This window comes from Centropristis striata, chromosome 13 (genome assembly GCF_030273125.1).
Source record: "Centropristis striata isolate RG_2023a ecotype Rhode Island chromosome 13, C.striata_1.0, whole genome shotgun sequence".
Classification (NCBI taxonomy): domain Eukaryota; kingdom Metazoa; phylum Chordata; class Actinopteri; order Perciformes; family Serranidae; genus Centropristis; species Centropristis striata.
In genome coordinates, this window is record NC_081529.1 from 2,464,213 (window position 1) to 2,484,791 (window position 20,579).

The 20,579-nt window shown below is 36.2% G+C and overlaps 1 protein-coding gene across 2 annotated transcripts in view; it reads left to right on the forward strand.

Annotated features, from left to right (window-relative positions):
* The window catches only part of sez6l2 (seizure related 6 homolog (mouse)-like 2), a 37,506-nt gene extending 18,062 nt beyond the window's left edge, over positions 1-19,444 (forward strand). For both annotated transcript variants that reach the window (XM_059348511.1, XM_059348510.1), the window contains exons 9-19: positions 1,359-1,522; positions 4,970-5,164; positions 8,222-8,360; positions 9,889-10,085; positions 11,040-11,234; positions 13,232-13,426; positions 14,413-14,604; positions 15,704-15,742; positions 16,292-16,409; positions 16,538-16,649; positions 18,124-19,444. In XM_059348511.1, the coding sequence (XP_059204494.1) occupies positions 1,359-1,522; positions 4,970-5,164; positions 8,222-8,360; positions 9,889-10,085; positions 11,040-11,234; positions 13,232-13,426; positions 14,413-14,604; positions 15,704-15,742; positions 16,292-16,409; positions 16,538-16,649; positions 18,124-18,153 (1,576 nt within the window). In that variant the 3' untranslated portion in view covers positions 18,154-19,444. The remainder of the gene's footprint in view (positions 1-1,358; positions 1,523-4,969; positions 5,165-8,221; positions 8,361-9,888; positions 10,086-11,039; positions 11,235-13,231; positions 13,427-14,412; positions 14,605-15,703; positions 15,743-16,291; positions 16,410-16,537; positions 16,650-18,123) is intronic.
* The last annotated feature ends 1,135 nt before the right edge of the window (positions 19,445-20,579 follow it).

A 20,579-nucleotide genomic window follows, 5' to 3' on the forward strand; every position in this document is an offset into this window, starting at 1 on the left:
AATAATGTAATAATATATTTAGAATATATAAAACAATTATAGTGGGTCCATTCTGCATAACCCGAGTACTTTTACTTTTCATACTTTAAGTAGATTTTGATGCTGAAACTTTTTTACTTTTACTTCAGTAAGTTTTGGATGCAGAACTTTTACTTGTAGTGGAGTAATTTCACAGTGTGGTATTAGTACTTTTACTTAAGTAAGGGATCTGAATACTTTTTACACCACTGGCGTGAGGTTACTCAGAAATTAGAAATCAATACAACCGCAGTGCTTTTATTTTGAAGGCGATTTACGTATATCTGAGTTACCCTAGTTACCTCGGTACCTTGTCAAAAACACGTATTGCTTTTTGCATAAAGTTAATAAATTACTGTTTTACTGCATAACATACATGCTCTATATTGTTTCTTTGGTTTGAATGTATGTTTAGTAGCATTCCTGGCTGAATGACGGTCGACTCTTTAACTGATAGTTCACTAGATTTATTTAAAATCGCTCCATGAAAATTAAAATAAGACATTCTTTGGTCACCTTGTGAATCCACCGTAAGAGCTAACAAACATTAGCATTAGCGCGATTAGCAAACAAGCACTTTTACTATAGTTAAGACAACAAATATTGCCACTAATATATATGACAGAAGAAGAAAAAATTAACAAACCTTGTGTCCTGTCAGTCAGCCACTATAGAAGCTTTTTTGATACTTTATATCAACTTAATATGAATTACTACGCACTCGTTATTATTTACCGTTCGTTTTTTCATTTAACCGTTCCACCTGTTATTTCCTGTCACTACCTTTCAAAATTAAAGCACCCGTTTCACACTGGACGGCACCTTTTCAAAATAAAAGCATCACAACATTGTAAAACACCTTGAAAATTTACAAACATGAAAAAAAAAATCCTATATGAACCTTGCTAAAGTTTAAAATACATGGAAAAGTGATATAGTGATTGGAGTATTTACTACTTTTTACTGCTATATTTGATTTACTCCACATTAACAGTCTCATCATAACATGTGTTCCTATCAGTAGCAGCTCAAAACTAGATAATTTACTATATTTTATAAAGCGATTAAATTAATATTAAGCAGAATTTAGTTCAGAGTTTTGGTCCGGCCCCTCCAACCTTCGTGGTATTGGTCATGTGGCCCCTTGGGAAAATTAATTGCCCACCCCTGTTTTAGAGACTACACGGATTGATTTAAATAAATAACCAGGTCAGTATTCTTCGTTGCAGCAGACTTGCTGATGATGATTCTGATTGCCTTCAGTACTTATTCAGACAATGATAACATGTCCCTGTTTTTTCAAGCTTCCATCTGAGATCTTTGTGGTTTGTTCCTCTCAGGTTAATTGTGCGCAGTGGAAACAGTTCCCTGTCTCCACCGCTCTTTGACTCAGACCTGGATGATGTCCCAGAGCGTGGGCTGCTGAGTGAGAGCTCCACACTCTACCTGGAGCTCACAGCTGATTCTTCCTCCATCCCTCTGCTTCTGGCTCTGCGATACGAGGGTGAGCACAAAGACTATAGCACGATAAGCAGCCTTACATGAAGTCTTTCCCACATTCAGCAAAACACAAAGGCAGTGTATTGCTGCACATCCTTCTAACCTCATCATTATGTAATATTTGCTGCCTGGTCCAGTATTCTGGCCGAAAACAAGTTAGATATGACTTCTTTAAGAATTAGACATCTTTTAGACATTAGACCCATTAAACCCTTTCAAACTGGGATTTAAAGCCATTATCTTTGTTCTTTCTAAAGTAGTTTTAAAAAAGTTGTTTTACTGGCACCCTGGTAGCTCACCAAGTAGAGCGTGTACAATTGGAGTAAAGTAGAGTAGAGTAAAATTAGAGTCTTTTTTTAGTCATTTTGTGTTTGTTTTTTTGTCATTTTGTGGGGTTTTTTTGGTCATTCTGTGTCTTTTTTTGATCATTTTGTCGTCAATTTGTGTCTTTTGGGACATTTTGTGGGTTTTTTAGTCATTTTGTGTCTTTTTTGGTCATTTTGTGTCTTTTGTTGATCACCTTGACGTCAATTTGTTCCTTTTTTTGTCATTTTGTGTCTTTTTTTGATCATTTTGTCGTCAATTTGTGTCTTTTGGGACATTTTGTGTCTTTTTTTTGGTAATTGTGGTTTTTTTTGGTAATTTTGTGTCTTTTTTTGGTAATTTTGTGTCTTTTTTGGTCATTTTGTGTCTTTTTTTGGTAATTTTGTGTCTTTTTTGGTAATTTTATGTCTTTTTTGGATCATTTTGTGGTCAATTTGTCTTTTTTGGTCAATTTGTGTCTTTTTGGGGTCATTTTTGGTCATTTTGTGGTCAATTTGAGTGCTTTTTTGCTTAATTTTATGTAATTTTTTGGTCATTTTGGGTCTCCTCTGCTTCTGGCTCTGCGATACGAGGGTGAGCAGAAAGACTATGGATAAGCAGCCTTACATGAAGTCTTTCCCACATTCAGCAAAACACAAAGGCAGTGCATTGCTGCACATCCTTCTAACCTCATCATTATGTAATATTTGCTGCCTGGTCCAGTATTCTGGCTGAAAACAAGTTAGATATGACTTCTTTAAGAATTAAAAAGAACCCACCAAATATGAGATTTTAGTTCCTTTGATATTTTAAAGGGATAGTTCGAAGTTCAGTGTGTACACTATATTAAGATTTTTTTCACCAATATCTTGACATTAGACAACCCTTTCAAACTGGGATCTAAAGCCATTATCTTTGTTCTTTCTAAAGTAGTTTTTAAAAAGTTGTTTTACTGGCACCCTGGTAGCTCACCAAGTAGAGCGTGTACAATTAAAGTAGAGTAGAGTAGAGTACAATTAGAGTCTTTTTTTTGTGTTTTTTTTTTTGTCATTTTGTGGATGTTTTTGATCACTTTGACATCAATTTGTTCCTTTTTTTGGTCATTTTGTCGCAATTTGTGTCTTTTGGGACATTTTGTGTCTTTTCTGGTAATTTTGTTTCTTTTTGGGGTAATTTTGTGTCTATTTTGGTCATTTTGTGTCTTTTTTTGGTCATTTGTGTCTTTTTTGGTCATTTTGTTTCTTTTTTTGGTCATTTTGTGTCTTTTTTTGATCATTTTGACATCAATTTGTTCCTTTTTTTTGGTCATTTTGTCGCAATTTGTGTCTTTTGGGACATTTTGTGTCTTTTCTGGTAATTTGTTTCTTTTTGGGGTCATTTTGTGTCTCTTTTTTTGGTCATTTGTGTCTTTTTTGGTCATTTTGTGTCTTTTTTGGTCATTTTGTGTCTTTTTTGGTCATTTTGTTTCTTTTTTGGGTGATCTGAACTGTGCGTGTGAGATTCTGTTCAGTGAGCGTGGATCGCAGACAACATGCATGTTAAATTGGGGGTCGCGACTCAAAAAGGTTGAGAACTACTGCATTAGACAACCTTTTCAAACTCTCAAAGCCATTATCTTTGTTCTTTCTAAAGTAGTTTTAAAAAAGTTGTTTTACTGGCACCCTGGTAGCTCACCAAGTAGAGCGTGTACAATTAGAGTCTAACTGCAGTGGCCCTAGTTCAAGTCAGGCCCAGGGCCCTTTACTGCTCTGCCTCTCCTGTCCTGTCTGTCTCTCTCGCTTTTTAAAATGAAGCAGAAATGCAGAAACACTAATTTGACCTAGCAGAACATGGGAGTTGCTGGTCTACTGCTGCCTTGATGAATTAGTCTGTTTATGTAATAGTGTGACTTTAGTGTTTTAAGGGGTTAGATAATATTCATCAAAGTTCCACAATTGCACAAACTAACTAACCAGCAACTCCTCAGTTCTGTGAGGTCAAATTACTGTTTTTTGTTAATGGAGTCTGGTGGCTTTGAAAAGAGAAGAGATAAATGGCTTCAGTCCCCCTTAAACAAGGCTGAAAAAAGAAAATAGTTGAACCAACTTAATTGAATTGTTTCATTTGGTAACACCTAAGTGAATTAAGTTCTTTCAAATTAATTTAATAAGTTAGATTAACACAACTGATTTTAAATTAATTTGAAAGAACTTAATTCATTTAGGTGTTACCAAATTAAACAACCGCATGCTAAGTATAGCATTGAACTGAAATAGATTTTTTTAGGTGGCTAAAATATATTTTGCTGCTGCCAAACTGGGGTGTCACTTCAAAAAATCCAAACTATCTAAACTACCTTTCAAAAAATGTCTTAAAAGGTTGACCTTTCTTATCGTGATAAGGTATATTTATGTAATATATTATTAATAATATATAAAATTAGATAGATAGATAGAGAGATAGAGAGATAGATAGATAGATAGATAGATAGATAGATAGATGGATGGATGTACTTTATTTATCCCAAGCTGGGAAATTACAGTGTAGCAGCAGCATTACACACAGAGACAATAACAACACAATTAAATAAAAAGAACAACCTAGGCATACTTCAAGCAATAAAATATAAAAATACAATAAAATACAATAAAATGTAATGTAAAAATACAAATAAAGTGTCTAAAGAAGGAGTATGTATTAAGGAGTAGAATTCCAGTGCAGAATAAATATGAATATGCAGTATAAAAATGTTGGTGCTATGAAACAAAAAAGGTGCAATGAACAGTGTGCATAAAAAACACATAATATCATATCTAAACCAAGGGTTTCTCTTTTGATCTATTGTTGTGTTTAAGGGCCATAACGAGCGACATAAGTGCTTATAGTCTGCCTATGCTTCAGTGGGATTTATTATTCAGTGGCTTTGGAAATGTTCACTGCTTGATGCTTTTAGTGCCTTACACCTGGGCTTTTTCTGGCCACGAGGGGTTGATATTCTGGGTCATCCCAAGTGAAAAGCCTCCCTGCTCCCTCCTCAATTAACTGGCTATGGTTGCTTAATTTCGTAGAGCAGGAAACATACAAAATTACAAAAGAAATTAAGGGAACAGGGAAAACCTTTTTTTTCCACACAGATGCAAACGGTGTCTAATTTCTAATCTTTTTTCAGCTTTTGATGATGAACACTGCTGGGAGCCCTACATGCCTCATGGAAATTTCAGCAGCAGTGACATCACGTATCAGCTGGGCACCACCGTTACCTTCACCTGCTCTCCAGGCTTCGTCATGGAGCAAGGCTCGGGGACCATTGAGTGCGTCGACCCCAGCAGTCCCCACTGGAACGACAGCGAGCCTGTGTGCAGAGGTAAGATCCAGCACTGAGCTGCTTGGGTTGTATTTTAAAGAACCTGGTCTCACAGGAATCCGTGAAATAGCCACGGATTTGCTTAACTCAAAATCCTTGGAATAGCCACGGAATCACTCAAATTTCCGTGAAACTGACACGGGTTTCGCTACAATGCAAGTTAATGACAGTCATATCCCGTGGCTATTCCAACATACAAAGTGATTATGTACATTCACTGAGTGAATATTTAGAAAATAAAACATATATTTCTCGCTAGAAATGTGGTCAAAATCCATTTTTATGCAGAAACTAAGTCAAAATATTGATTTTTTTTCACTAAAAATGAGAGAACTGTCCGCCATGTTTTTTGTTCTGACCGCCGGGACCTTGAAAGTCACATGACTTGGAACAAACCAATAGGAAAAAATATTAACTTGCATTGTAGCGAAATCCGTGTCAGTTTCACGGAAATTTGAGTGATTCCGTGGCTATTCCACAGATTTTGAGTTAAGCAAATCCATGGCTATTTCACGGATTCCTGTGAGACCAGGTTCCCAATTTTATACATTGAACGATAAATCGATATAGTAATTATCGTGACAGGCCTTTGCACTGTAATATAATTAGCACACTATCTTTAGTGAATAGGTCCCTATGACGGGGCAGATATCAGTTGCAAGTGATGCGCAATTCATGGTGCTACCAGCGGCTAAAATCCATTCATGAGAATTCGCCCCTGAGTTTTGGAAGCTTTTGCATGAAGTGAGAAAGTCATTTGATTCATTATTATTCAAAGTGAATTGTGTGGAGATGGGTGCCTGAAGCCTCAAGATGTTGTAGCTTGAAGTCTGCAGCCAAACTGACTGTGTCATCTGCTGAACTGCTGCCATGTTGTGAAAAGTGAGAGCAACAGAGAGACTGAGGCAGATATCAAACTGGCACAGACTTAGAAACACAGGTGCTATAGTTCTAGTCAAGCCAAAGATATTCTGAAAACCATATGCTGTGCAGTATTACTGCTTGTAGCTCATACACAGTGATCAACCTTGGGTTCCAGACCCCAATTGGGGTCGCGAGATGATTTCTGGGGGTCGCCAAATCATTTTGGAAGTCAGCTCTGTCTCCACTGTGTTAAAGTGTTCATGTGTTGATGTGTGCTTGGTCATTTAATGCCTTTTTTGGTCATTTTGTGTGTTTTTTAGTCATTTGTGTCTTTTTTTAGTCATTTTGTGTTTTGTTTTTTTGTCATTTTGTGGGGGGCTTTTTTGGTAATTTTGTGTCTTTTTTTGATCATTTTGTGGTCAATTTGTGTCTTTTGGGTCATTTTGTGTCTTTTTTTGGTAATTTTGTGTCTTTTTTGGTCATTTTGTGTCTTTTGGGGTCATTTTTGGTCATTTTGTGGTCAATTTGAGTGCTTTTTTGCTTAATTTTATGTAATTTTTTGGTCATTTTGTGTCTTTTTTTTGACCATTTTGTGGTCAATTTGATTTTTTTTATGGGGGGGGCGGTAATTTTGTGTCTTTTCTGACAAATCCCAAAGTAGCAAGTTATTAAAATTAGATTAAGATTTCGATTAAAAGTAACACTAAAATATAAAAAAAATATATTAATGAACATTCAGAGAGATGTTTTAATTGTTGTCTGCTTCATTATTTGTCCAAAATTCGGCATATCAACTTAGAGATGTTTTTAAGCATCCATGTATGGCAGAGGGCACTTTTATCTGTGATTGGTAATATTTTATGAGATTTATTCTGCTACCACATCTCCCCATCACTGAAATATATTTTATAAATTATGAGGTTAAAATGTTCCCAAGCAAGTGTGTGTGTGTGTGATGCAACTGTTTTCGTGCCATTTTTATTCCATCATATGCTGTGAAGAATCCTTATTCAACAAACGATGGCCACGTATGCCAATTTTAAAGGGACAGTTCACCCCAAAGTCTTTGTTCCTCTTATCTGTAGTGCTAGGGTTGTTTTGGTGGGACTTGCTGAGTGAGAGATGTCAGCCTTCTGTAGAATATAATGGAACTAGATGACACTTGGCTTGTGGATTGTCTGGAGGTTAATTACACCAGCTATTCTCAACCTTGGGGTCGCGAGATGATTTCTGGGGGTCGCCAAATCATTTTGGAAGTCAGCTCTGTCTCCACTGTGTTAAAGTGTTCATGTGTTAATGTGTTTTAGTCTTTTTGGTCACTTAATGTCTTTTTTTGGTCATTTTGTGTGGTTTTTTTGTGTGTTTTTTTTTGTCATTTTGTCTTTTTTGGTCATTTTGTGGTCAATTTGTGTATTTTTTTAGTCATTTTGTGTCTTTTTTGTTCAATTTGTGTCTTTTTTTGGTCATGTTGTGTCTTTTTTTGGTCATTTTGTGTCTTTTCTGGTCATTTTCTGGCTTTTTTCAGTCATTTTATGTCTTCTTTGATCATTTTGTGGTCAATTTGTGTCTTTTTTGGTCATTTTGGTTCCATTTTTTGGTCATTTTGTGTCTTTCTTGGTAATTTTGTGGTCAATTTGTGTATTTTTTTGGTCATTTTGTTTCCTTTTTTTGGTCATTTTGTGTCTTTTTTGTCATTTTGTGTCTTTTTTGGTCATTTTGTGTCTTTTTTGTGTCTTTTTTTGGTCATTTTGGTTCCGTTTTTTGGTCATTTTGTTTCTTTTTTGGGTGATCTGAACTCTGCGTGATTCTGTTCAGTGAACGGGGGACGCAGACAACATGCATGTTAAACTGGGGGTCGCGACTCAAAAAGGTTGAGAACTACCGAATTCCACCATAGAAGCAGCACAAATGTGTAGCTAATGAAAATTTTAAGTAAGCCTTTGCTTATGATCCCTTACACTATTGAGCGCATCTCCAGTCTTTATGCGTCCTCTGAAATATTTAACATCTCTTTTTGATCATTTTTACTGCCTTTATTTTCTCTCCCTCCATTTATAATTAATGTTTCTCCATTTTTTCCCCCTTATTTTTCCAGTTGCTTCAGTTGTTATTTCATCACCCCCTTTCATCATTTCCTCCGCCTCCCAGTCCACGTCCTCATCTCAATTTCTCTACTCTCTTCTTCTCTGCCAGCTCTGTGCGGAGGGGAGCTGACCGAGCCGTCGGGTACAATCCTGTCTCCTGATTGGCCCCAGAGCTACTCCAAGGGCCTCGACTGCGTATGGCAGATCCATGGTAACGAGGAGAAACGCGTTGAACTGGATGTCCAGATGTGAGTATTGCTTATTAACCCATAAGAACCCAGACCCAGTTATCCTGAAAAGGAAAGTTATGGGGGATATACCACCATTTCTGATGTGTTTTCAAAAACACTATCCCTAAATGTGAAAGATCTGTGATGTGACATAAACATTACATTGGGCGCTTATAGTATTTATGATTATAATATTTATGTTTTTCGTAATATTTCGTATTTTAAAATTTAAAAAAACTAGACACAAATTTGCCTTTTTCTCTGCATGTCCACAACATCTATCAAAATTGTGACATTATTAGTTCTGTTAAACAACAAATTATTTTTTAGATTTGTTTTTAAGTAGCATAATAATAATAAATCGATAATAAATAAATACAAATGACCATGTGTCTTTTTGTTTATCAAAATTGTGACTTTAATTTGTTAAGGAAATATGGTCAAAACAAGTTAAATGCAATACAGGACACAACTATTAATGGATTAGAATTGTTAAATGGGTTTAAACTTAGCCTAGTAACAATAAATAGAAGATTTAACGTGTTTGTTACACGGGTGTCACCATGGGTTCTTATGGGTTAAAGATTAAAAAGTGACCAAACATGTTGGTTAATAATTGCATACTATATTTTCTTAGAAATTAGCAAAAAACAGGCAACATAATCCCTTAACTTCACAGCAGGGTAACACTTTACAATAACCATCATTTATAAATGGTAAACAGATAGTTTATTAATGTTTATTCATCATTTATAAACCGTATATTGACCATTTAGAATGGTAAATAGATCATTTATTAATGTTCAACTATCTAAATAATTTAAAAAATGTCAAATAGATGGTATATTAATGTAAGTTTATAATTACTTTACCATGAACAAACAATTAAATTATAATTAATAGTTTTAGTTGCACTCATTTTAACATTTCTAACACCATAGTAAGTATGTTAATGGCTTTGAAATGATTCATATGCCTTTAAGAAATTGGTTGAAAACATTTAAAGATTAAAGATGTATAGCACTTTGTAAATGGTTAATAATTGGTTTATAAATCATCTATAAACATTACTTAGATTGTTATTGTAAAGTGTTACCCACAGCTGGTGCCATAAGAGGATGGCTCTAACATAAATATACTGTAATAATAAACTGCACACCAGCCTTGTATTTTACACACTGAATCAAACCACAGCTAAATTGGCAATCTGACTTATTTTTATTCATATAGCACATTCAATACTGCATTATACAACGTTTTATGTTATTAGTCATCCCATCCACAGTCACAAAAATACTGTGTATTTACGGATTGTAAGATAATTGTACATATATTATATTGAACAGCTGTTGTACTCATAAATTGTACGTGAAAGAGAAAGAAATATAACATGTTGCAGCTTTATATAATCTCCTGCCTTTCCTCTCTGTACTGACTAATAAAAAGCATCATGTGGGTGGACCGCTAGTCTTTAAAAAAACAGGATCTCTCTGAAGTAAAACCTCATTCCTCTCCTTTTTTCTATTCTTGTCTTTCCTTTTTAAAGTTTAAACATCCGCCACACTGATGTCCTGACCGTTTTTGACGGGCGTGACCTCATGTCCCATGTGATCGGACAGTACCTGGGCTCCAAAGAGCGTTTCCAGATTGTGTCTGGGGGGTCAGAAGTCACCATTCAGTTTCAGAGTGATGCTGATGATTCCAGTTTCATCCTGAGTCAGGGATTCCTCATTCATTATCGAGGTAAGTACACTCCTTCTAGCCTGGTTAACACCAGACTAATCTCAAATGAGATCTAGTCTGGGAACTAGCCGTTCATTTCTCCGTAGAGGAGGTGTGGTTTACGATCCTCCGGAGCCGTTTATTGGACGCTTAGAATGTCTATCAAAGCGTCTGTAGGTAGCTCTTAGCCAATCAGATCAGTTATACCAGATGACGTAGTAGAGCAACAGAGATGGATGTTTGTTGTGTGTGTGTCTGTGAGAGAGTGTTGCTGCTGCTTTGCTTCTCCAGTTCTCGCTTTCTGCAAGATTATTTATTTTCACGCTTTATTCCCCCTCATGTCATTCAGCCACACACATCCACTGATTTTATGGTCAATAAACAAGCTGCAGCGGGCCTCTCAGCAGCTCCGCTGTCCCCCGGCTCGTAGCCAGATCACCGGCGTTATGGTAGCGCCGGTGATTAGCGCCGCTAGCTCCGCTAATAGCCCCGCTACCGGTGATCTGGCTACGAGCCGGGGGACAGCGGAGCCGCCGAGAGACCTTTCGCCTTTCATCTTTCGCTCTAAACTATTTAAAACACCATCTACAGCTAAAGAGAGTTTCGCGTCTGCTGCAGCCATGTTGGATCCAGAAAACTACAAGCTTCCAAGTGCCAAGTAGTACGCGTCATCGTCTTGCCGTCCCTCCCCGTTCTGTGATTGGATCCCTAAAACAGGGCTAAGAAACCTCCCTGGTTTCCAGACTGGATGGAGGTTCAAATTTAAATTTGAGCGCGCAAGGCAGTATGGATATACCCAGGCTACACTCCTTCAGTAAAAGTGTAAAAATCTTAAACATACACATTTTTATGTTGAAAGTACACAGCAGGCCTGTGTTAAAGTCTATCAGGGCAAGTGAGGTCTGCGACTACTGAAGAAGAGATGATGAAGTACCTATTTTAATTCCTCCCGTTCTCTCTGTCTGTGTCGTTCAGAGGTTGAGCCCAACGACACCTGCCCTACTCTCCCTCAAATTGACTTTGGCTGGATCAGCTCGTCCCACTCCTCCCCTGTGAGAGGCAGCGTGCTGACCTATCAGTGCCAACCGGGATATGACATCAGCGGCTCTGACATCATCACCTGCCAGTGGGACCTCTCCTGGAGCAGCAGTCCACCTACATGTGTCAAAGGTGAGACACGCAGTGGGACATCCTTTAAAGATTTTAACTCCACACTGAAAGCTTTTTTCAGGACGGCGATCTGTCTGGAATAACTAAACAGTTTTTACTCTTGTACTTCCCTTTTAGAGAGTTGAGCTGATGTCTTTAGAGCAGTAGTTCTCAACCTTTTTGAGTCGCGACCCCCAATTTAACATGTATGTTGTCTGCGACCCCCGCTCACTGAATAGAATCTCTCACACACAGGTCAGATCATACAAAAAAGAAACAAAATGACCAAAAAAAGGAAACAAAATGACCAAAAAGACACAAAATGAGCAAAAAAGACACAAAATGACCAGAAAAGACACAAAATGACCCAAAAAAGAAACAAAATGACCAAAAAAAGGAAACAAAATGACCAAAAAGACACAAAATGAGCAAAAAAGACACAAAATGACCCAAAGAAGAAACAAAATGACCAAAAAAAGGAAACAAAATGACCAAAAAGACACAAAATGAGCAAAAAAGACACAAAATGACCAGAAAAGACACAAAATGACCCAAAAAAGAAACAAAATGACCAAAAAAAGGAAACAAAATGACCAAAAAGACACAAAATGAGCAAAAAAGACACAAAATGACCCAAAAAAGAAACAAAATGACCAAAAAAAGGAAACAAAATGACCAAAAAGACACAAAATGACCAGAAAAGACACAAAATGACCAAAAAAAGACATAAAATGCCCCAAAAAAGAAACAAAATGACCAAAAAGGCACAAAATGACAAAAAAAGACACAAAATGACCAAAAAAAAGGAAACAAAATGACCAAAAAAGACACAAAATGACAAAAAAAAGACACAAGATGACAAAAAACACAAAATGACAAAAACAAACATTAAATGACCAAAAAGACTAAAACACATGAACACTTTCACACAGTGGAGACAGAGCTGACTTCCAAAATGATTTGGCGACCCCCAGAAATCATCTGTCCCATCCCTCCCAATTGGGGTCCCGACCCCCAGGTTGAGAATAGCTGCTTTAGAGGACAAAAATGTCACCTTTCTAAAACTGCTATAAAATATACAACATATAACACAAATACAATATATTATCATCCATTATGTTAATTATTTTAACTAGCATCAGTCCTGATCATGACTATCAGATATTCGTGCATCTTCAGAATTGCAACTATAAATGCTAGTTTGTTTACATAATGCCGCTGTTGTTGTTGTTGTTTTTTCCACAAGAAAAAATACACTGAAAATAGATTTTCTGTACAGCAAATTCAAGGGTTTTTTTTCCCGTCCACAGTCTGGAATATATCAATTACCAACAGAACATTTATTTTGATACAGCGCTCCATAAGAAAGCTGCAAAATAACTCAAGTTGAAACCAGGAAAACAGCTTGTAGGCATAGGGCAATCCTGATGGAAAATTATAAAACTGCAACTTGCCAGGGCTCTGATTGAAAGCCTGATAATAGAATATCTGTCTTTATGCTGTCATGGTCGTAGGATCTACAATTGTGGTTTTAATGCATTTCATTTGGGACTTTTGGTCCTTCAGGGTCTCGTTGTTTGTGTTTTGGCTACTCAGTTTATCACAGACTTGTTATAAGAGTTGCAGAAATATATGAAATATGCACTGACACAGCCAAAATTATTGAAAAATAAAATATGCCGAAGATGTCCCTAGTCAGTCACAAGGGTTAAAATGTTGAATGTTAATTTACTATATTCAATTATATAACAATAATATTAATATATATGTATGTATAACACATAGTAATGTAGTTTATAAACTCATTATTACCATTATTAACAAACAAACAACAATAACACACAAAAAAGAAAAAATAGTAACACATTTAAAAAATAAAACGTCAACAATAACCACCTACTGTCATTTTACACCCGTTTTCATCCCTATATCGTGTGAAGACATGCTTTTTATATTTGATTTGTTGTTTGTTGTTTGTGTTTCATGTTTGAAAATGCTGTCCCACTTTGTCCCCACAGTCCAGCAGTGTCCCGACCCCGGCGAGGTGGTAAACGGAGCGCGGTCGGTGCGTCCTGAAGCAGGTTTTGCAGTTGGAACAGTGGTCCGTTTCTCTTGTAACCAAGGTTACCAACTGGAAGGTCCCAGCCAAATCTCCTGCCACGGACGAGACACTGGCACCCCGAAATGGAGCGACCGCAGCCCCAAGTGTGTCCGTAAGTCTCTTTGTTGCCCCCTGCTGGTTTCATCCACCTTTTTTCTGCAAGTTTAGAAAACTCCTCTCATCCCACGTACAGCGAATTTGAGCTTTTACCTCCGGGGAAGCGGTATAGGCTACCGATGGCAAGGAAGAACCTGTACATAAGCTGTCAACGCTATAAATAAGACCAGTATGCGGTAGCTATTTACCCTGTTTACTTCTGTTGTTTCCTTTGCTGAGGGTTTCCCTGCACAGCAGGTTCTCTGAATAAGGTCTTAGACCTACATTTGTAAACTTGATTTGTACACTCAAAAAAATAACTCATTGGATGAACTCAATTAAATTGTGGGCAGAATTTCCATTCAACAAATATATGTAGCACAAACTCAAAACAAGTGCATCGATGCTATATAATGTATTTGAGTTAATGTAGCTCACTTTTTTACATTTGGTCGAACTCAAATTAAAAACATGTATGTATTGTATTTAAATTGAGTTACCTCAACTCATTTATGTCAAGGAGAGCTAAAATAAAGAATTTGTGTTTGTTCAACCTAAAAACATAGAATTGGAAAACTGAAACTCATTCTTTTTGGGTTGAAGGGAAGGACAGGGGAGTCAATTAATACATTTTAGGTTACACTTCTTAAACTACTTTTGATTTGATTTTAATTGATATATTTTCATTAGACAAACAATACATTGTGTCACATCTAAGAAGGGCTTGAATCATTTTTTTTGAGTGTACTGTGGTGTGCTTTTATGAGATTTTGTACTTGAATGGGTGAAGTACAGTTATTGCTGTAGGCTATTTAATATTTTTCTATCCTTGAAATGTTTTTCTTTATTGTTTTACTATTTATTCTGTTTGTTTTGAGACATGTCTATGGTGAAACCAAAGAGGAATTTCCACTCAGTGGATAATAAAGTTTTCGTATTCGTATTGGTAAAATAGCTGTCAATATGTGACTGTCCTCTGTGTGTTTCTGTGTGTTTGAGCAGTAAAATATGACCCTTGCCCAAACCCTGGTGTCCCCGACAACGGTTACCAAACCTTGTACAAGCACAGCTACCAGGCAGGAGAAACTCTGCGTTTCTTCTGTTATGAGGGCTACGAACTCATCGGTGAGGTCATCATCAGCTGTGTTCCCGGCCACCCCTCCCAGTGGAACAGCCCGCCGCCTTTCTGCAAAGGTAAGCTTATCTTTGTCTCTGGACCCTCAGGAAAATGGCTTGAAACATCGAAATAGCTGTTCCTAGATTTATATTGATGAGGTGAAGTTTTTAAGATTAGCTTGATATATCTTTAACAATTTTTTATTTCAATGTCGGTTGATTATGAAGGTGTTGTGCTTTTGCCTGCCATTATTTTAGTAAAACAAACCAAATGAAAGTACAGGTACATCTAAAAAAAATAGAATATCGTGAAAAAATTCAATATTTGTTGTCAATCATTTCAGAAAGTGAAACTCATACATTATATACACTACTGGTCAAAAGTTTTAGAACACACCAACTTTTCCAGAATTTAATTGAAAATGATGCAGTTTAATGTCTCAGTGTACTCTGAAATTAATGCACATTTGCAACATATAAAATTCTTTATTGAGCATGATAGTGTTTTGAAAGTAAAAAAAAGATTCAAAATCACATTTTATGTTGGACTAAAGGACTAAAAAAAGACACAAAATGACCAAAAAAAGACACAAAATGACAAAAAAGACACCTAAAGACACAAAATGACTAAAAAAAGACACAAAATGACTTACAAAGACATGAAAAGAATTTAAAAAATGGACAAAATAGCCCAAGACTCCATAGAGTTAAGTTGTTAACCCATTTCTTGTTCCCTGAAAAAGGCCTACTTGTATAATTCTGAAATGTACATTATCTTTCAGTTTTGGTTAAGCTTACCTTTTTTTATTTACCTCTGGCAGTTCACCACTTACCTTTGTACCCTTTCAAGCTGTTCATTTGACTTGAACTGCTTGAATTTCAATAAAAAACTGGAAAAATTGGGGTGTTCTAAAACTTTTGACCGGTAGTGTAGATTAATTACACATAGAGTGAAATATTACAAGCCTGTTTTACTTGTAATTTTGATGATTTTGCCTTAAGGATAATGAAAACCCAAAACTCAGTTTCTCAGAAATAAAAAGAAATAATCATGGTGTCACACCATAATCAGCCAATTAACTCTTTCTTTCTGTCACTTAATCTAATAATGTAATGTAATTTTCTAATTCATAATAATTTATTATGCTTCTCTTTCTCTTTTCTTCTTTTCACGCAGTGGCATATGAGGAGCTTTTGGATGATCACAAATTAGAAGGTAATTTATTTTCTCATCTCCTTTTTGTGATGTGTATTAAATCAAATAGGGCTTTTAGACTAAAACCATTGAAAGGCCACTACATGAATGATTCCTTATCTCCCTACTCTGGAACCATCTAGTGGTGATATTAGGACCAACACTGGGATTAATGCTGGTACAAAAGAAAACATTTTTAGTTTTTACAATGGAACACTTGGAGGACACAGCAGCTTTTAAAATGAACATTTTATGTACCTCACAAAATGAATAGGGCAAATAGTGCATGCATGCCATTAACAAAATATCCAGATTGAGCAGCCTCTTTTTAATAGCCATGATGTAAAAAGTGAGATTATCATGTCTTTTTTCATAATAAAGCAGGTTTTGGTGCTATTTAAATACTGTCAAAGTATCAAAAACACTCCATACAGTCTGTATTCAGAAAGTGTGTCTTTAAATGAGCTGTCATGTCTCATGTCACTCCTATGTAGACACTTTCAAAATAAAGTGTTACCAATATTTGTACTATGAAAAAGCTTTTGTGTCCTGACTCTTTGACTGTTGCAGTGTCCCAGTCATTCGAGCCGTCCCATCAGATCCTGAGTGAGAACATCGCTTTGGCAATAATTCTGCCAATCATCCTGGTGATCCTCCTGATTGGAGGAATTTACATGTACTATACAAAGTAAGTACCCTGTTTAACCACAGTGACATTTAATCATTGATTGATGTGTAATACTGTAATACTCAGTTCACAAAAATGTATAAACTGTAGCCTTTATTGATGTGGTCATTTTATTTCCTCACTCGCAGCATCTGCAGACTAGAATGGAAGCCTCTTTTCTGGAAGTCTCTCTCTCACACACACTCCTACAGTCCCATTACAGTCGAGTCCGACTTCAACAACCCTCTTTATGAGGCCGGGGTAAGTCTGAAGCTGATAGTGAAACAGTGCTGTGTACAACATTCAGAACATTAATGTAGCAGAAAACAATGATCTGTCTTTAAAGATCTAGTGGAGCAGAGAATAAAATCACACTCCCTCTGTAGTCCTGTTTTTAATCAACAAATTTATCTGCACGTTTTGAAGATTCAGATGAGAAAAGCTTGCTGGAAACACCAAAATTCGATAAAACTTTCAAAAATGCACATTGAAAAAAAATTACACTCACTTGAGGTAGTTTTTTCCTTTCTCCAAAAATAGCTAATGCGCTAAACGGGAGATGGAAATGCTTTTTCCGAATACGTTTCCAACTTGGCAAACATTTCACTAACATGACTGATCAGCTGTTTCTGCTCTGTCGGTCAAGACGAGCTGATATAAAAGAACAATTATAAGTTGCCCAACTAAATCTAATTCCTGAAGACTTCTCTACATTTTCTCACATGGCCGGCCAAAGTTGTCAGATTAGCAACCTCTATACTCTTCTTCTTCTACTGCAGGGGTGTCAAACTCAAATACACAGTGGGCCAAAATTTAAAACTTGGACAAAGTCAAAGCCAACATTGATATTTATTGAAAAAATTGACCTAAACAAGTTCAAACGAAATGGAACAAGGAAAGCTTGATATAACTTAATATTGCAAACATGCAAAATCGAATATCAAATAAAACAAACAAACACATCAATGGCATTCATTTCTTAAATAAAATTTAAATAAAAATCGTATGTCCCTTTATTTTATATGCGGCCTTCTTTAAATTTAAATTTAACAGTAATCTTTTTCCACAGGCTAAAAATAAATGTAAGAATAAAATAACAATAATAAACCAAGTGACTAATAATAATATCTTTCAATGAATGTGCAGCCATTCAAGCCTTGGACTAGCAAGAAAAAGTGCATAAAGACAACTTTAATTGTTGCTCAGTTTGCTCCACACTGATCTACTGTGTTCAAGCCAAAACACCAGCAGAGCATTCTGGGATTTGTAGTATTATTTGCGCTGTATAATAATAATTTGGTATTGCCTTTCTGGGCCAAATATAATTATACTGCGGGCCAAATTTGAGTTTGACACCTCTGTTCTACTGTTTACTGACAGATTAGCCTACAACTATACATTAAACTGCCATCTTCTGACCAAAGTACGTTTATACAGCTTTATTTATTCTGTCTAAACTAGCTATGGAAACGGCGCTAATTCGCATTTTCTTAAATGCAACATTTTGCTTCAAAATGTGCTTCGTTTCTAATGGAAACACAGCTAGTGTGTGTTGTAATCCCAGCTTCTCTGACTTTCTCAACAACAAAATCCCTGCTTGAATTTGTTCTGAAAGTTGTTTACGGCGCCTTTAAAAAAAATCCTGTAATTTTAGAATTGTTTAAATCGAAATCTTATATTATTTTATATGCCTTTGGTTAATTCTGAACTGATTTGTTTTTTAATCTGCCCACAGGATACGCGGGAATATGAAGTATCCATTTAAAGGAGAAAATGTCTCATTGAGAATTGAAAACCACAGAAAGATTCAATTCGTTAGGAAGATAAATTCCTTAGTATTATAAGGCCTCACTCCCCTTTTATCATTCATTTCTAATTATCTTTCTGTTTCACCGTCACTACTCTCTTTGGTTTATCAATTTGTGGAAGTGCTTTATTTTGATTTGTTGCACTGATATGGTGGTGTGCCAAACGTGGGTCCTACTTCACGGTCCAACTTTCTGTATCATTAGGACTGGTGCCTTATGAAGGGTAAGAAATTGATAACAAAGAGAAAAAAAAGTGTGCGAGGCATAAGAACAAGAGAGGTGAAACGGGGTAAAGGGAAATGGATTTATTTATTACACTAAATTATTATGAGGCCAAAACATTAGAGAACTTGGCAATACTTTAGTTGTAACAATCAAAAGTTGCTGTCATGAGCATAAAGTACACACTGAATGTTTTTCTTTAATTTTTAAGGTGGCTCATGATACATGTTACAGTAAGTGTTACAGTAAAAAGTAAAAGGGAAAATACTTTAATTAAGTCATAAGAAAACGTTTGAGATCAACACAGTCATTTTTCTCTCTTCCTCACTTTGTCTTTCTCTCTCTGTGTAAAACACACACACAAATTGAATGTAAATATCTGACTTAATATTGATTGAGGTTGATATATGTACTAAATTATATATATAAGCCTCATATATACACTTATACATGGTCGCGGGAGGTTATATATTTTCATTATATATGTAATGAAAATTCAGTGCCAAAATATAATGTTAAATAATTTAATGTCCCTAAGTGTTTCATCTGTTGTTGCAATACTGTTTACAAAGCAGTTTATTTTATTCTTCGCTGTTTCTGGAGTGCATCGTCACCCAGTGTCACATGACATATGAGGAAAAGGTGAGGACATGAATGTCATTATGCTTAGAGCATGCACTGATTGTAAATTATATTGCTTCTGCTCAATCTTGCCATTATCATTATAGTTATTGACAGTTATCATTGTTATCAGATTTGATGTTGTATGCACTATGTTGATGAAAAATTACAAACTTGGCTGCTTGCTGTGATGCATTATGTATTTATTTACAACTGATTGTTTGAACAGTGAATGTAGTCTCATTCACTGTGCCAAATGAAGGATCCTGGAGACTATTGCTTTGTAGACTTAATTCTTCTCTTATCATCAGTAGCATTTCTTTGCTTCATATATGAATACACTCTTTTGAAGGCAGTAAATGATTTGCTGAACTGGAAATAAAGTCTCTGTTGAATGGTGTAAAACTTGTGGAAATCATCTTTTCTGTACCTGCATTTGTGCATCAAAAAACATGCTCTGTATTGATTAATATATACCTTGTCCAATAGAAATAATATCACAACCAGAAAGCCATATTTATGCTTTTTTAAATTTTATTTTATTATTATTTTTTACTTTTATGGCTTTTTTCATAGCTCACCAGTTAGGACTAAAGGAAATGTAAAATACAAAGTGGGGGCACATACACCAACATTTTAGGTTTTTATCCTATCAATTATTTTATTTGGAAATGAAAATTGACCCTCAACCTGCCATGCTAATTTTTATGCAACATAAGTTTACCTCGATTGCTCTAGTTTTGTCGCTTTATTTTGAAACTATTCACAGGAAGTGGGAACATGTCACAAATAAACAAACTTACATGACTGTTAAAACTCTTATTGAGAGTTTATCAGTTTTAATCTTTTATACAGTCTATAGTTTTAACCCTCCTGTTGTCCTCGGGTCAAGGAAGGAAGAAGAGGGAAGGACGCAAAGGGAAGTAAAAAAGGATGGAGGAAAGAAGGAAGGAAAGAAAGAAGGATGGAGGACGGAAGGAAAGAAGAGAGGAGGAAAAGGAGAAAGAATGGAAAGGAGAGAGAAAGGAAGGAGGATGGAGGAAAGAAAGGGGAGGAGGAGAAGAAAGGAAGGAAAAAATAAAGAAGGAAGGAGGGAGAAAAGGAGGGAGGCAGGAAGGAAAGAGGGCAGAAAGGAAGGAGGAATGACAGAAAGACAGAAAGAAAGAAAGAAAGAAAGAAAGAAAGAAAGGAGGAAAGGAAAGGGGGGGCGAGGGAAGGGAAGAAGGAAGGAGGATAGAGGAAGGAATGGAAGCGGGAGGGATGAAAGAAGGAAGGAAGGAGGAAAGGAGAGGAAATCAGGAGGAAGGAAAGAAGAGAGAAAGGAAAGGAGATGGCGGAAGGAGGAAAGAAAAGAAGGGAAGGAGCGAGGAAAGGAAAGGAAGGAAAGAAAGAAAGGAGGGGCGAGGGAAGGAAAGAAGGACGGAGGATAGAGGAGGGAGGAAAGAAGGAAGTACGGAGGAAAGAAGAGAGGAAGGCAGGAGGAGGGAGGAAAGAAGGAATAGTCAAAACAGATTGGGTCAATCTGACCCGGAAGGACGAC